The sequence below is a fragment of the Rhinatrema bivittatum genome, chromosome 3, assembly GCF_901001135.1.
Source record: "Rhinatrema bivittatum chromosome 3, aRhiBiv1.1, whole genome shotgun sequence".
Classification (NCBI taxonomy): domain Eukaryota; kingdom Metazoa; phylum Chordata; class Amphibia; order Gymnophiona; family Rhinatrematidae; genus Rhinatrema; species Rhinatrema bivittatum.
The window spans coordinates 136862210-136879635 of record NC_042617.1 but is presented as its reverse complement, the minus strand read 5'-3'; the positions used below and the strand labels follow the sequence as shown (position 1 = coordinate 136879635).

Below are 17426 nucleotides of genomic sequence, written 5' to 3'. Positions count from 1 at the left end.
TCCGTCCAGTGCGCACCAGGATGATTAAACACTGTTCTAATATTCGGGCTGGCCCAGAGTCTGCACCTTTAGTTCCCCATTGGGGAACTAAAGTTGCAGATGTGCAGATTATGCAGATGTGCACAAACTGAAATGTCTTGAAGTTTCTGGTGATTGACACTGTACTTCATCCTGTACGAGGGGGTAATTTTTCTGAAATATTAACACGAAGGAAGCAGAAATGGATCTACAAAATGGACTGTTTAGCTCCTGGGGGCCTTAACAACAAAATAGAATGGCATCATTTTATTTAACGGGGTTTCTGTATATGTTTTGATGCTATTTGACTATGATTGATAGATGCATTTTGTGCTGGTTCTGTCTGATTGGTGCAGCTTTTCATGCCAAAATCCTCCCTTTAAATTCCTGTTCTAGTCTGTACTGACTGCTCTCCCTGATTTCAGATATGGACGATTAGCTAAGGTATGTGTCCCGGCGTCATGAAGAATTTTGCCTCTATTTACAGTCTGTATGGATTGACGAATTTCATTTTTGTTTTAATTTTAGTGGCTGAAATTATACACTTTACTAGTCCCTCCCGACGCAGCTTTGGGTGAAACATGGGTCCGTGTCGGAGGACCTTGTTGAGGACTGTTTCATATTGTAATTTGCTTGGGATGAGCCGCTTTGAACTCACAGAAAAATAAAAAAAAATTACTTTATTATTAACCAAGTCTTTTGGACTGTATATCTATTCTGCATCTCCCCTTTCTATTGTGCAGATAATCTTTAGAGTGCTGATTTCGTCTCCTGCATATTTGTTCTTTAATCTGAGACATTGTTTCTCTCATCTTATCTCTAAAGAAGTTTTTTTTTTTTATTGGGCATATCCACCAACTTCTCATGGACATCCTCACCTAGGCTACTGGCTCTCAAACAGTCTATGTGGCAAGCTACAATTTATTTTATTTTCACTTAAATTCCACATTTCCTTGTGTATCAATATGGATTACACGGAATATACATAATAGTTACCACAAAATTTCATAAAAATACTTAAGACAGTTAAAGGCTACTAAAAAAAATTTTTTAAAGCCTTCACCTTCTTCCTAAATCTTAGGAAATCTGTTTTGCTTCATATCTCCCACAGTAAGGAATTCTAAAAATTGGGACCTAAAATAGAAAAAGCTTTGGTTCTGGTAATAGACAGATTGAAGCAATGGATGTCAAAGAGTGTATATACCAACAGTAGTCTAGGGTATGCAATTCCGCTATCATCAGTTGTATACATGTAAGCACTGAACCATATCAAAGTGATGAGCAGTGAACCATGCATTAAGCATGGTGCTTTGAAACATCTTTTTGCATGGAACCTTTCCCTGGTGGCATATGTGAATATATTCTTGTTTTCTTCACTCTGATTAATGGAGTAATTGATATTATTCCAAAGCCCGGGGATTTTTGAATCATGTACTTGAAGTCATTACCTTGCTAGTGGGGCACAGGAAATGGAATTTCCCCATATTCTCATTTGTAAATTTTGCAGGATGTGATGAACTTGGATACCTACTGGGTCCATTGGACCTTCCAGAAATTAGAGGAGGTCCAAGATGTCTGTTTGAGGATCTTTGCCCTTACATATATTCTCACCAACAGCTTTTCCAAATTTGTCCAAGGTCTTCCAGGGAAGACAAGTGTTCTGGAGATTCTGGAGTGGGGTCAGAGAGAATTCCTGTCAATGCCTGATCCAGGACTCTAATGATAAAGGTGGTGACTGGGGAAGGATCCTGACTGCCCCGGAAAAGAGATCTCCTGGTGTGTAGTTGCCAGAGTGGCTAGAGTCCACTGCATACAAATGCCCTGGGCTAGAAACCCCTTGCAGGGCTCCAATGAGAATCCATGTGTATTGAGAAATCAGGAACATCTTCTCATGGAAGTAAAAATGACGTCCTGGAAAGGAAAGACTGAATGGTGTGCTCCATCCTTAGCCACTAATGAGGTAAAGAAACCTTTCATCATCTCCACTACTTGATCAAGTGGCTATGACATCCTCTGACCTGCTGTAGGAGATGAAGCATACTCTTTAGATACTAGCATGGAATGTTGCACATCTGGGCTCTTCAGAATTTGTGCTGGAGGCTGACTAAAAATAGAAGGCACCATAAAGCAAAAAGGATCTGGTGTTGAGGCACATATCTTGTGACAGTAACTTTGATAGTGAGCATGCTCTAGTAATATGTGATGGAAGGGGGATTATATCGCCCTCTGCTCCTATGAAGAGAGTTTGTCTTGACCAACATAATTGTATAGGAAGATTTGCAGTATGATGCACGGATGCTTCCAATGATTTAACAGGCAAAGGTGTCAATGATCGAAGTTCTGAGGCATGATGGTGCCGAAGCACCTTTGAACATCAACAGTGCTGATACATTCAGACCAATTCAGTATGGTGCGCTCAGGGCTCAGAAATTAACGCCTGCCCAAAGGCAGGAATTAATTTCGGCCGGCACCAGGAAAGTATACAAGAAAGCAGAAAAAACTGCTTTTCTGTACACTCGCCGACCTAATATCATAGCGATATTAAGTCGGAGGCCCCAAAAATAAAAAAATATAAAAAAATCTTTAAAAAAAAATCTGCCCGTGGGTTGGAAAATGGGCGCTCAATTTTGCCGGCATCCGTTTTCCAAACCCGTGGCTGTCAGCGGGTGACAACAGACACCGGTAAAATTATGCGGCTGTCAAACCCGCTGACAGCTGCCACTTCTGCCAATAAGGCGGCGCTAGGGACGCGCTAGAGTCCCTACACCTCCTTATTAGCACGAGCCCTCATTTGTATATTGAATCGTGCACCCAGGAGAGTGGCCTGGACACGTTGGGAGAACGGGTGCTCACCTCAGAGCGCCAGCTCTCCCGCGCATTTTACTGAATCGGCCCGATAGTGCATCAACTGGGCAGGTGCACTCAAGCCTCTTTTCTTCTTCCGTGCTTGATGTTCCAATAATTCCGTAAGTTGCACCTCCTATTCTTTGATGTATAATGGCTATGTTTACTCGGCCCCAAGGATTCAGTTTGTTCTACTGATGGGGGAGATATTTTAGAGGAACGGAGGCTCAATTCTATTCCTGGTGAGGCTGCACTTCGGGGAAAAGGACTTACTGCAGCTCCTCCATTTTCCAAGCTCTGGACTGTTTACAGGGACATCTGCTGCAATTGTAACAATTCATTTGGTCATGATCTGGACCCAGGCAACTATAGCAGTTTGTGTTCATCTGTAATGGACATTTTCCTGCCATAAACACAGTCTTTAATCTACAGGAAAACTACCTTGTAATGGTTTTCCTGTGAAAGGGTGGAATATTAAATTTTTATAAATTCAAATTCACTTACAGTGGTTTTCTTCTTAGAAGACTTACGAGATTTATTTATTTTTTTTATTTTTTAAAGGTAGCACTGAAAATGGCTGCTGATGCAGCAAAGCAACTTTATTTTTTTAAAGTTTGGAAGTTTTTGGTTTGTTTGGGTATTTTTTTTTATTTAAACCAGTGCTTGGACGATAAAAAGACTGAGGGGACTCACGAAGCAATGCCTGAACAGGAATTCCCACTATTGCTCAGGATAGCAAAATCTCTACTAGCTATGAGAGAGGGCCATTCAGTGCCACTGGATGACATCACGCACACATTATGGTCAATTCAGCCCTGCTCATTGATGGTAAAAAGGTTTACTGATTTTTTTTTAAAGTTAATATTCCCTATTATTTCAGTTAAAATCAACTCTCTGAGTTACACAATGTATATCCCTCCTCGATTTCTGAGCAGACATGACTTCTGATCTTTGTGCTTGGAAAAGTTTTTTTGACTTTACTGTATTATTTTGCCTTGGCTATTGTGCTTTGATGTAAACAAATAGAAAGAAAATAGAGCTGCTAACCTGTAAAAGGTGTTTTCTATGAACAGCAGGATAATCAACCACACAAGTGGACAACATCATTTGACATGGAACGTTTCTTCAAGTTGTAGAAAAAATTTATTTATTTAAAAATTTTTGTATACCGTCGTTCAAAAATACATCACAACGGTTTACAGTAAAAGAACATAGAACAAAAAACACAACAGTATATAAAATGTACATTATTAATCTAAAAGGCAGGATACAATATCTTAAAAGAGATAAACATCACAGATAAACAATATTTTGAGACTCTTGATGTTAATGACCTTTTTTAGATCTTCCGAATAGGCTTGCTGGAAGAGCCAGGTTTCTAGGTCTTTTTTAAAAATGTTTAAGTCTCTTTCAAGCCTTAGCTCTGCAGGCATAGTGTTCCAAAGGCTAGGTCCTGCAATAGAGATAACTCTCTCACGCACCAAGATCAAATGGGCCGTATTTACTGAAGGGATATGAAGTAAACCTTTATTTGCCGACCTCAGTGATCTGTGTGGAGTATGTAATCGGACTGAGAAATTTAGCCAGTCAGTTTTCTGTCCATATATTGCCTTATGAAGAATGCAGCAAGTTTTATACCATATTCTCTGTGTAATCGGAAGCCAGTATAAATATCAAAATTGGTGTGATATGGTCTCGTTTTTTGCAATTTGTTAGAACTCTAGCTGCAGAGTTTTGCAGAACTTGTAGAGGACGTAAGGTGGTTTGTGGAAAGCCTAATAACAGAATTACAGTAGTCCAGTGAAGAGAATATGAGAGCCTGTAGCACTGAGCAGAAAGTTTTTCTCGACTTTAGTAGGACTTTCTGGCTTACTGCTGCCACATGGGGCACACCTTTACTCCTATGCAACAGCTGAAGACATCAATTCCAAAACGGGAGACGGAAAGGTAGTGTGACTGATTATCCTGCTGACAACATACATATAAGCAAATGTTTTCTGCACAGACAAGCAGAATGAACCACTACATACTACTTGCTTTTCTATGAAGAAAAGAAAATGCATTTTTACAAAGTTATTGTAACTACACAATAGGCAGAAAATTCAACTTCTAAGCACTTAAGAGAGCCTCAAAACAATGTGTTCAGCTTGCACTCACCATCACAATTTCAAGAGCAGGAAGAATTCCCAGGTTTGCCAGAGTTTTGAAAAACGTATCTCTATTTTGAGGTTGCAATGTCTGAGAAAATGCACAAAACTCCTTGAAAAAGTTAACCTAAGAGACAAATACAAATTTAACATATCATAAACCATTTTGAAAATATTTGTTTTATATCGATGCATATGCTTCCCAGTCTATAATGAAATACTATATATAACATTATACATTTGACGAACTGGCTATTCTATCCCACTCTTCTACTATTATCTCCTTACATTACCTCAGCCTCTCCATCAGTTTCTGCTCCTGGTTTGTTTGCTCCTTCCTCCCATCTCTCGTTTTTCCTAGTATATATCCCTTCATATATTTCCTTTCCGTGCTCTTTTGTTTTTTTTTTATGTATCTCTCTACATGCCCTTACTTCATGGATCTTATTCCTGAGCTTGAATCTCCTCCCCCCCACCCTCTCTGCATCTCTACTTCTGACTTTCCAGCTAATTGTACTGGCATCATGTTGTGCTGCTTACTTAGTGTTGTGGGTGCCTACAACACTAGTACAGCATCTCATGGTACCAGTGGTATTTTCAGCTCATGCAGTTTACTTTCAGCTCAGCATTGATAAACTGAATGTGGCCTGGCAGATGGAAATGCCAAGTACAATTTTGGCACTCTATGGGTGCCAAAATTGTAAATCCTGATTACATCCACTGTCTAAATCTCTGCATCCACGTTTCCCTAATAAAACAATTTATACAGCATATTATATTAATACAGGATTCTAATATATGATGCATTTTAATAATTCAGAAATATGTGAAGTAGGGATGTACGATAATTTAATTTGTTTTTGAAGATGCGTGCACATGATTTTTATGTGCATAAATAGCATTTACACACAACTTCTGAAAACAAAAATCCCAAAACCAGTTTACATTTAAAAAAAAAATGATTTTTCTGGCTGTACACACCCAATGTGCAGCCACTTCTGAAACAAAAGGCCTAGTAAAATACCTCTACTGACTAAACTAAGGGAAAGTTTCTAAAGGGGAGAGAGGAACAATAAAATAATTGGGCAAACTGAGATAGAGAGAGATAAAGTGACTGTCCTAAAGTCAAACAAAACGTTAGTGGCAGAGGAGATGTGACTCTGTCCCAACAAGTGCCTATTAAGTATCCAAACCCTACACACCTAAAATAATTTTAAAAAATACCTCTATGATGGATGCTGCATTATATCTATCTTCAGAGTATTCCTGTGAGGCATACCTAACAAGGATTGGAAAACAGAGTCTCCTGCATTTAAATAATGCAATGCTTACAGGAAAAAATCAAAACAAAAAACTTACCAATTCATGTCTTTTGTCATCATCTGTAGCTTCATCTGTTAATTGTGCAAAAACTTCAGACAAAAATTTCTCATCCTCCTGTGTAACACAGAATTACTCATAAAACAGAAATATGCAAACAAAAAAATCTGCATAACACAAGACTCCATTTTAATGAGCCAGTGTGCTACAAAAGTGACCTCAAAAGTGATCTTTTCATGTGGGAACTGCAAAGCAAAATCGAGTGATTACATTAAAAGCTGGCAGAGAACCAGCATGCTTACAATCTCCTAGTAATGGAATACAGATTGCAATATGGGAAAAAATAGCACATTTTATCATTTAGCCAATAATGGCAAATTGTGCTATTACTTACAGGAGCAAGAAACTTCCTTATGAAAATCAAATGATTTCATGTACTTTATAATGGCATCCTATTTTGATGAATGTCAAAAATCCAAAATGAGCTTCTGCAGATGAGTGACTTTGGAAAAACACCAAGACCACAGTGATGTTTAAGTGAAAATTTTTTTTAGACTTACCTATCACAACTATAATCAGTTTACGAGTTCTAAAAAGGTTTCTCTCACTGATATGTTTCAGTTACTGTACAGGAAAATTGCAACAGCAAACAATGTTGATCCTATTGTCCTACATAAACTACATGAAGTACCAGTACTCTATTGTGGGCAATTCTTCACTGGAGGATTACGACAACTCTGGGATGAATATACCCCAATGCTTCTATGTCCTACTGCTACCTTGAACTTAAATATGGCCAAGATGGAACTTCTTGTCTCTCTCCAAACCCACATTCCCTCATTTTTGTCTCTGTGGATAGCACTCATCCTCCTGGTTCTCATAGGATGTAACCTTGGGGTCATTTTTAATGCCTCCCTCTCCTCTACACACATGCAAAACACTGCTGAAGTGTGTTATAGAAGAAAAAACATTGTTAAAATCCATTCCTTCCTTTCTAAACATGCTGCCAAAATGTACATCCAACCTCTAACACCTCGCATTTAGACTACTGCAACTTGCTTTTCACAGCTCTACCAATGAACCATCTTTTCTCTACTACAATCTATTCAAAATTCGGCTTTACAACTTATCTTCAAACATCACTATAACCATATAACACCTCTCCTCAAGTCACTATATTCGCTCCCCATCCACCTTCGCATATAGTGCAAGCTTCTCTAGCTCATTAACAAATGCATTTAGCTCTTCATTATCTTCTGTTCTCTCTCTATACACTTGCTCATGAAGTTCTTAACTGTGCCCTTCTCCTCCACTGCAAACTTGACTCTATACTTTTTACCTTCCTGCCCTGTACTCCTGGAATAAACCAACTCTCTCCTCCTTAGGAGCAATAAGCAGAGCCTCAGCAGCATCCCCAGCTGGCTCAAAACTTAGAAACCAGGTACCAGAATCATATATGACAGTGTGCAACCCTTATATTTCAATTTTATTTTCCAAGACAAGCTTTGTTTCTTTGCATGCATAACAAGCTATAAAATATCCTTTGATGTATTAATTTTGATTACATAATTTCTGAATTGTATTTGTAGACAAATATCAACTATTGATTAAGATACAAGACACTGGCTTTAATCACTATTCTACTAAAACAATCTGAGGGAAAACAAATTAAAAGCATCTACATTCAAGGTCATTCCTAATGGTTACGTTTCTATCTATGGTTTTTCTTTATGACCTGAAATTAGCAATCAGTAGTAAAGGGCCCAAATGTCTGGGGTACAGATGGTTTTCCTCTAGTAAATTATCTTCCTTAAAGTTTTCCAATGAGAATATCAGAAGTTCAAATTGAGTACCTTAATTTATCTAAAAAAAATGTATTTCAGTGTATTTACTGTTATAGGAAGTAACATTTCAGAGCTACCAGAAATGTTTCACCAATAAAAAAAAAACCTGATTAAAGCCTGCGAGGGAGTCGGTTGGACCATTAGATGATCAAGGAATTAAAAGGGCACTTAGGGAAGATAAGGACATCGCAGAAAGCTTAAACGATTTCATTGCTTCAGTGTTTACTAAAGATGATGTTGGGAAGATACTCGATCCGGAAAAGGTTTTCAAGGGTGATGATTCACATGAACTGAATCAAATCAGTGAACCTGGAAGATGTGGTAGGCCAGATGGACCAACTGAAGAGTGGTAAATCACCTGGACCGGATGGCATACACACCAGGGTTCTGAAAGAACTAAAAAATGAAATCTCAGACCTATTTCAATTAATTTGTAACCATAAGAACTCGCCATGCTGGGTCAGACCAAGGGTCCATCAAGCCCAGCATCCTGTTTCCAACAGAGGCCAAACCAGGCCACAAGAACCTGGCAATTACCCAAACACTAAGAAGATCCCATGCTACCGATGCAATTGATAGCAGTGGCTATTCCTTAAGTAAACTTGATTAATAGCCGTTAATGGACTTCTCCTCCAAGAACTTAACCAAACCTTTTTCGAACCCAGCTACACTAACTGCACTAACCATATCCTCTGGCAACAAATTCCAGAGCTTTATTGTGCGTTGAGTGAAAAAGAATTTTCTCCGATTAGTCTTAAATGTGCTACTTGCTAACTTGCCGGGAGTGTATTTGGCTCACACCAATGTTTATTAATCTTTTGTTAACAACAGTAAAGCTGCGGCCTTCTTCATCCACTCAATTTGGTATGTGTAATAATTGTTTAAGTCATGGTTGCATCCGGTGGGGGGGGGAACGGGGATAGCCCGAGGCATTGGTGCCGGGTCTCGGCATCAACACTGAATCTCTAAAGGCTAGAGGACAAAAATGAGAAAAACATGCAGGAGTAAATTGGTGGTGCAATGGCTATTACCCTTAGCAGAAGGCATGGAAATTATTATCCTTAACCAGTATGCCTTGATGCTTTTAATGCAACTGCAACATTGCTCTCTACTTAGACAGTGGGGGGAAAAGAGAAATTGGATTCAGATGACAACCAAGGGACCCCCCCAACTTCCACGGTCTGGGATACTGATATGCAGACATAAGGGAAAAAGCACAAGACTGCTTCTATGGCCAAGTACTAAAGGAAATGAAAAACGCATACATGGAGTTAACTTACTGGTGCATCAGTTACTACCCTTAGCAGAAAGCATGTAGGTTATTAACCTTAACCAATAAACCTTGATGCTTTTAATGCAACTGCAACATTTCTTCCCACTGCGATGGCTGGGGAATTGGATTCAGACAACAACCAAGAGGGCCTCGACTTCTAAAGTGTTGTGCTGGTGGTGGACCCTTGGCCCGAGGTAGGGTTGACGCTACCGTATGACAAGCCCTATGGATCCCCACCTTTGGGAGTGGAGAAGAAATGGAGATGGATGCCGACTGGAGCTTCGCCAATACCAGCCCACGTTCCCCGAAGGTTGAGCCCTTGGGTGCCGGGGCCGGCTGGTCTTAGGTGGGCCTCCGACATACGACTCCCAGTGGATGATGTAGCAGGTAGCCAGGGACCAGCAGAGGTATCGGAGGGACCGAAGCAGGGATCCAGAGACCCAAGCGCCAAGGATGGGCCAGAAACAAGAACAAGTGATGCCCGGGCAGCAGAAGGCCGGAGCCTGACAAGGCCAAGTCCAAGGAGATACCAAAGGTGAGGTCGGGAACAGGCTGGAGTCAGAGGAAGGCAGCAGAGCTGGTTGAGGTACAGTGAAGCGAGAACCAAGGACAGGAATCAGTCCTGAGCGAAGTCCAATGAAGCAAGGGTCAAAGCCACTAAAATCAGTCCTGAGCATAGTTTCAATGAAGCGAGGGTCAAAGCCAGTAATCAGTCCTAAGCATAGTCATTAAAATCATCCGATCTACCTGAAGATTGGAAGATGGCCAATGTAACCCTGACATTTAAAAAGAGCTCCAGGGGTGATAGTATAGACCGGTGAGCTTGACTTCAATGCTGGGAAAAATTGTGGAAACTGTTATAAATAATATAATCACAAAACATTTAGATAGACATGGTTTAATGGGACACAGCCAGCATGGATTTAACCAAGAGATGGCTTGCCTCACAAATCTACATTTTTTTGAAGGGGTGAATAAACAAGTAGACGTGGTGTATCTACATTTTCAGAAGGCGTTCGACAAAGTCCCGTATGAGAGACCTCTAAGAAAACTAAAAAGTCAAGGGATAGGAGGCGATGTGCTTTTGTGGATTGCAAGCTGGTTAAAAGACAGGAAACAGAGTAGGATTAAATGGTCTGTTTTCACAGTGGGAAAAAGGTAAACAGTAGAGTGCCTCAAAGATCTGTACTTGAACTGGTGCTTCTTAATATATTTATAAATGATCTTGAAAGGGGTGTGACAAGTGAAGTGATCAAATTTGCGAACACAATTATGCAGAGTAGTTAAATCTCAAGCAGATTGTGATAAATTGCAGGCCCACCTTACGAGACTGGAAGATTGGGCTTCCAAATGGCAGATTAAATTTAATGTGGCCAAGTGCAAAGTGATTAAATAGAGAAAAATAACCCTTCCTGCAGTTACACAATGTTAGGTTCTATCTGAGGAGTTATCACCCAGGAAAAAGACCTAGGCATCATAGTGGATAATACATTGAAATCGTCGGCTCAGTGTGCTGTGGCGAGCAAAACAGCAAACAGACTGTTAGGAATTATTAAGAAGGGAATGGCAAATAAAGCAAATGTTGCTTACCTGTAACAGGTGCTCTCACAGGACAGCAGGATGTTAGTCCTCACATATGGGTGACATCACAGGATGGAGCCCAATCACGGAACACTTTTGTCAAAGTTTCTAGAACTTTGACTGGCACCTACTGGGCATGCCCAGCATGGCACTAAACCTGCAGCCAGCAGGGTCCCCCTTCAGTCTTGTTTAAAGCTGCAGGAAGTGCCAAAAAATTAAAATAAGAAAACGTAACGAACCCAACACCGCGAGGTGGCGGGCGGGTTTCATGAGGACTAACATCCTGCTGTCCTGTGAGAACACCTGTTACAGGTAAGCAACATTTGCTTTCTCACAGGACAAGCAGGATGGTATTCCTCACATATGGGTGAGTACCGAGCTGAGGATGTCCGAGAAATGCACCAAATGTACCCAAGATGTGCAATAGGCACAAGGACTGGGGTGGAATTTGGTAGAGGGCATCCTGAACCCTAACGGGCAGGTGGAAGGGTGTTGGTACAAGTTGTAAAAAAGTTGTGCAAGACAGACTGACCGAAGATAGAATCTTGTCTTCCGGCCTTGTCTAAGCAATAATGGGCTGTAAAGGTATGGAGAGAACTCCAGGTAGCAGCCCTGCAAATGTCAGGAAGCGGCACCGAGCGTAGGTGTGGTACTGAAGTAGCCATGGCCCTCACATAGTGTGCTTTAACATGGTCTTGAAGTGGAATGACTGCTTGCTGATAGCAAAAGGATATGCAGTCCACTAACCAGGAGGAGAGAGAGTCTGCTTACCCACAGGCTGCACCAATTTGATAGAATGGAAAGAAACAAATAATTGAGTGCTTTTCCTGTGGGCAGCTGTACAGTCTAGATAGAATGCTAGAGCACGTTTACAGTCAAGGGTATGCAGAGCCTGTTCTCCTGGATTGGAGTGGGGGGCCTGGGAAAGAAGGTAGGTAGTATAATGGATTGATTAATGTGAAACTCAGATACTACCTTAGGTAAGAACTTAGGGTGAGTGTGGAGTACTGCCCGGTCCAGCAGAAGTTTAGTGTAAGGTGGATAGGTAACTAGGGCCTGTAACTCACTAATTCTGTGAGCAGATGTGATTGCCAAATGAAAAATCACTTTCCATGTGAGATAGTGAAGATTACAGGATTGGAGAGGCTCGAATGGTGTTTTCATGAGCTGACCCAAAACCAGATTGAGGTCCCAAGAAGGGGCTGGAGGGCGCAGTGGAGGCTTGAGGTGAAGCAAGCCCTTCAGAAAACATGTTACAAGGGGTTGTACTGAAATAGGAACATCCCTGACACCTCTATGGAAGGCAGCTACTGCACTGACATGCATTCTGATGGAGAAGGTTTTTAGACCTGATTCTGACAAGTGCCAGAGATAGTCTAGAAACTTCATGTTGGAACAGGTAAAGGGATCAAGGGATTGAGAAAAACACCATGATTTAAACCTGTTCCATTTGTAAAGATAAGATTTTCTTGTGGAAGGCTTCCGAGAAGCAATCAGGACACGGGAAACAGGCTCTGAAAGGTTAAGTGGCTGAAGAATCAACCTTTCAACATCCAGGCAGTCAGAGACAAGGCCTGAAGATTGGGGTGGCGTAGGCACCCATCATTCTGAGTGATCAGAAACGGGTCCTTTCCCAAAGGAATGTGCCTGTGAATGGAGAGGTCCTGAAGTATTGGAAACCACACTTGGCAAGGCCATTGAGGTTCTATTAGGATCATGCTTCCCTTGTCCTGACGTAACTTAAGGAGAGTCTTCGAGAGAAGTGGAAGTGGAGGGAATGCATATAGGAGACTGGTTGCCCATGAGAGGGAGAACGCATCTCTTGGCTGAGAGTGTTGGATGCAAGTGAGAGAGCAAACGTAAGTTCTCTACTTTGTGGTTTTGAGGTGACGCAAAGAGGTCTATGTGAGGATAACCCCGACATTGGAATATTGAGTCCACTACTATGGGGTCGAGGGACCACTCGTGTGGTTGAAAGGCGCGACTCAGCTTGTCTGCCAACACATTGTCCACTCCCGGCAAGTAGGTGGCACTGAGGTACATTGGAGAAGGCCTCTGCCCATATCTGCACAGCCTCCTGACACAGTAGGTAGGAGCCCATCCCTCCCTGTTTGTTGATGTACCACATGGCCACCTTGCTGTCCACCTGAATCAGGATGACCTGATTGGAAAGGTGATCCTGAAATACCCTGAGAACATATCTGATTGCTCGCAGCTCCAGGAAATTGATCTGGCTTCCTTTGGAGACCAAGCTCCTTGTGTCTGCAAATTGTATTATTTGTTGATTTTTATATACAGACCTTCCTCAAAAGATATCAAGTTGGTTAACAAATTGGCGACATGAGCTCCCCAGCCAAGGTTGGAAGCATCGGTGGTGAGAATTATTTGAGGGTCTGGAGCCTGGAAGGGTAGGCCTTAGAGATTGATCTGATTTTTCCACCAGGCTAGAAACTGACAAAGTGGGTCGGTGATGTGGACAATGGTCGATAGAGGTTGGATGGATTGAGCCCATTGTGACCTTAGCGTCCCACTGCATGACTCATGGCCAAGCGGGCCATTGGGGTAACCTGTACTGAGGACACCATGTATCCCAGCAGGATGAGGAAGTGGCGTGCAGTCGAGCAGTGCTGAGACTGTAGCTGATGTGCGAGAGAAATGAGTGAGAGCTCGCTGTTGAGGCAGAAATGCCTTTGCTTGAAGGGTGTCAAAAGTCTGCCCCTATGAAGGACAAAGTTTGAGACAGAGCTAAGTAGGATTTCTCGTAGTTGACGAGAAATCCTAGCGAAATCAGAGTGTGTAAGGTAAGATGTAGGGACGACAGAGCAGTTGGAAGCCCTGATCAACCAATCATCTAGATAGGGGTAGACGTGAACACCTTTGAGCCCTGAGGAAGGCTGCTGCTACTACGAGGCACTTGGTGAAGACTAGTGGTGCAGATGCCAGGCCGAATGGTAGCACTCGGTACTGATAGTGCTTGGGGCCTACCAGAAATCTCAGAAATTTGCGATGAGATGGAGTCATCGCAATGTGCGTGTACGCGGCCTGGAGATCTAGAGAACAGAGCCAGTTTCCTCTTTGCAGAAGAGGAAGAAGGGAACTCAAGGTTACCATCTTGAACTTTTCTCGGTGGAGGTACTTGTTGAGGGCATGTAGGTCCAGAATTGGACAAACACCGCCTGATTTTTTGGGGGATTAGAAAGTACCGGAAATAGAATCTAGGCCTTGTTGGGAGTAGGGCACTGGTTCTATTGCTCTGGACTGGAGGAGGAGGGAGACCTCCTGTTCCAGGAGTGGTCGGATGTTCCCCACATCAGCAGAGGTGGGGAGTCCAGTGGGATGGAGAGAAATTTCAGGTGATAACCCTGAGAGATTATGGCAAGGACCCACTGGTCTGAAGTGATTGTGTGCCACCTGTTGTGGAAATGGCACAATCGACCTCCCACTGGTATCTGAGGCAGTGGAAGCTGGCTGCTGCTCTCTATGCAGGAGTCAAAAACCGGAAGGAGGGCCCTGTTGAGGAGCTGCTTGCGGCTTTTGTTTCCGAGATTGACGAGACTGGTCCTTTTGGAAAGGTCTCGTGGAACGAGTTCTAGATGGTGGTGGATAGGACTTCTTTGGACGGAAGAATGACTTTTTAGTATCCTTCCTGAATGGCTATTTGGAGGAATACTCAGAAGGCATCAGAGAGATGGCAAAGGGTCTCATGATGCTCCTTGAGTTCCGCCACTGTCCGTTGAATCTGTTCGCCAAACAGATTGTCTCCTACGCAGGGCAGATCAGACAATCTGTCTTGTACTTCAGGGCGCAAGTCCGAAGATTTAAGCCAGGCCCATCTTCTTGCAGAAATAGCAGCTGCAGATACCCTGGAAGTGGTGTCAAAGATGATATAAGAGGATCTTATTTCATGCTTCCCCTGCCTCAAAACCCTTGTGTACCAGGGTTTGAAGCTGTTCCTGGAATTGCTGAGGCAGGGACTCTGCAAAATCTTGTATCTGCTTGAATAAAACTATTATATTCGGTCATATAGAGCTGGTAAGAGGTGATCTGAGAGATGAGCATTGAACCCTGAAAGACACACCGGGCAATGGCATCCAGGAATTTCTGTTCCTTACCTGGGGGGAAGGAAGAATGGGGTTTTGAGCATCTTGCCCTATTTTTGGGCAGATTCTACAACCACAGATTGGTGATCCAGCTGAGGCTTCTGGAACCCTGGGGCTGATTGTACCAAGTAAGTGGTATCTGCCTTTCAGTTGACTGGGGCTACGGAACCAGGGTGTTCCCAATTCTTTTTGAGAAGATCCAAAAGAACCTGGTGAATAGGGATGGAGGTTATTTCCTTGGGAGCATCCAGGAATTGTAACAGCTCCATCATTTGGTGCCTATCATCTTGCTCAGTCTGTAATTGGAAGGGAACTAATTCAGACATTTCCTTCACAAAATTTATGAAGGACAAGTCCTCTGGAGGAGAACACTTTCTACTTTCAGTAGGAGAAGGTGGCGATGGTAAATCATCGGTGTCTTGAGATGAATCATCAGTCCAGGTGTCATAGGGATCAGCACCTGCCCCTCTAGGAACCTGAGAAGGATGGGACAATGGTATTCCTGAAGGTCTTGGTCTAGGCTCTGAACGCATCAAGGGAAGTACTGGAGGCACTGATGAAGGCATCGAGGGCATCAATGGATGGATCGGTGGCACAGATGGGCGCTGAGGCATCGGAAGAACTCCCGATGGAGGAATGCGGAATGGTGTTTCTCCTCCCGATAACAGGGTAAGCGGGGAAGGCACCGGAGCCATCGGTGACCCAGGATCCATCGGTGGAAAAGCAGCTATGAGCGCTTCGATCTTCGAGAGCAGCGGTGCCAATGCTGCCGAAATGGGATCGATGGTCAGTTCCTCGACCGGCACCAATTTTGGTGCCGGGGGACCTTGGAGTCTGTGCATCGCCTTATCGATGGCCTCCTGAACCATCCAGTCCAGTTCTTCACGGAGACCTGGAGCAAGCAACCCCGGCTCCAGAAGGGAAGAAGGCGGCAGAGGCATAGCTGGAGGGACCACTGTTAAAGGCGGAGTCGCGGCTCCCGATACCCATCCGGGTGAGGGTTGCCTCGGTGACCTGGTCACAGAAAGGGTTGATGCCTTTTCTGGATGGGGTTTCTTCAATGGCGGCTCGGACAATGGCGAGGACGATGATTTTCCTTCATTGATGGTCCGAGACTTCCGGTGTCGATGCCGATGTTTCTCTCTACGATCCCCTCGGTCCTGAGGGGGAGTAGAGGTAGTCGAAGGCCAAGAAGTCATCAACGCCGGACAGTCACTGGCCGGTGGCCGATACTGGCGCAAAGTGGACAGTGCCGGTTCAGAAGACGTCGATGCAATAGACTGCGGAGTTTGAGAACGGAAGAGAAGTTCCATTTTCTCCATTCTGGCCTTGCGACCTTTTGGTGTCATTAAGGCACATTTGGTGCAAGTCAGGACATCATACTCGCACCCAAGACACATTACACAGACTTTATGCAGGTCTGTTATGGACATGGTGCGAGTACAGTTCGGGCACCGACGGAACCCCAGCGCCATGGCCTTTGAAAAATTTAGCTGCGGTGTGGTCGCTGGCCAGTAGGCCGCAAGGGCCAAACTCGAAGGGAATCAACCGAAAATCTCTGGTAAAAAACTTACCGGAGTTCCGCGGAGTCAAAAATTCGAAAGAGGGATCCCTGTGGGGTATGAAAGTTTTTAGTAATTCCGTGAGGAAAATTCCTGTCAGGAATCTCTATGGAGCTCCTTAAGCCGCATTGCTACTGATGCGCGGAAAAAAAATAAGACTGAAGGGGGACCCCTGTTGGCTGCAGGTTTAGTGCCATGCTGGGCATGCCCAGTAGGTGCCAGTCAAAGTTCTAGAAACTTTGACAAAAGTGTTCCATGATTGGGCTCCATCCTGTGATGTCACTCATATGTGAGGACTACCATCCTGCTTGCCCTGTGAGAAATATTATTCAATGCAGAAAACATGAAGAAGCATGCTATTGGTGAGACAAGCCAGAGTCAAGCAAGAGTCAATTCACACAAGCACTAGATCAAACACCACAGGGAAGACCAGGCCAACACCTCCATGGGGGAGCATTTTTCAGAACCAGATCACTGCATCAATAATTTTATGTTTGAGATAATCAAAGAAACATTTTAAACAATCCAGGAATACAAGACTTTTGAAATCAAAATGATCAGACACCCAAAATGACAAAAAGGGCTTAACAACCCTTTTATGAGCCATAAAATTTTACTAACTTGTCACCCTTCTGATTACACAAACTCTTTCGCCTTCATCCTGTTATTGGAATACTTTTTATGATTCACCTCTAGCACTGCTTTATATTTTCTAGTAACTTCACTTTTTGCTCATT

General features: G+C 43.0%; 1 protein-coding gene across 7 annotated transcripts in view; it reads right to left on the bottom strand.

Moving 5' to 3' along the window:
* PPP4R3B (protein phosphatase 4 regulatory subunit 3B) overlaps positions 1-17426 on the bottom strand; it is a 287048-nt gene that overhangs the window by 171089 nt on the left and 98533 nt on the right. For 6 of the 7 annotated variants that reach the window (XM_029593745.1, XM_029593747.1, XM_029593743.1 and 3 more), the window contains exons 5-6: positions 6369-6446; positions 5020-5136 (exon numbers count right to left, since the gene is read on the bottom strand). The exons of the other annotated variant lie outside the window; for it this stretch is intronic. In XM_029593745.1, the coding sequence (XP_029449605.1) occupies positions 5020-5136; positions 6369-6446 (195 nt within the window). The remainder of the gene's footprint in view (positions 1-5019; positions 5137-6368; positions 6447-17426) is intronic. 7 annotated transcript variants of the gene reach the window in all.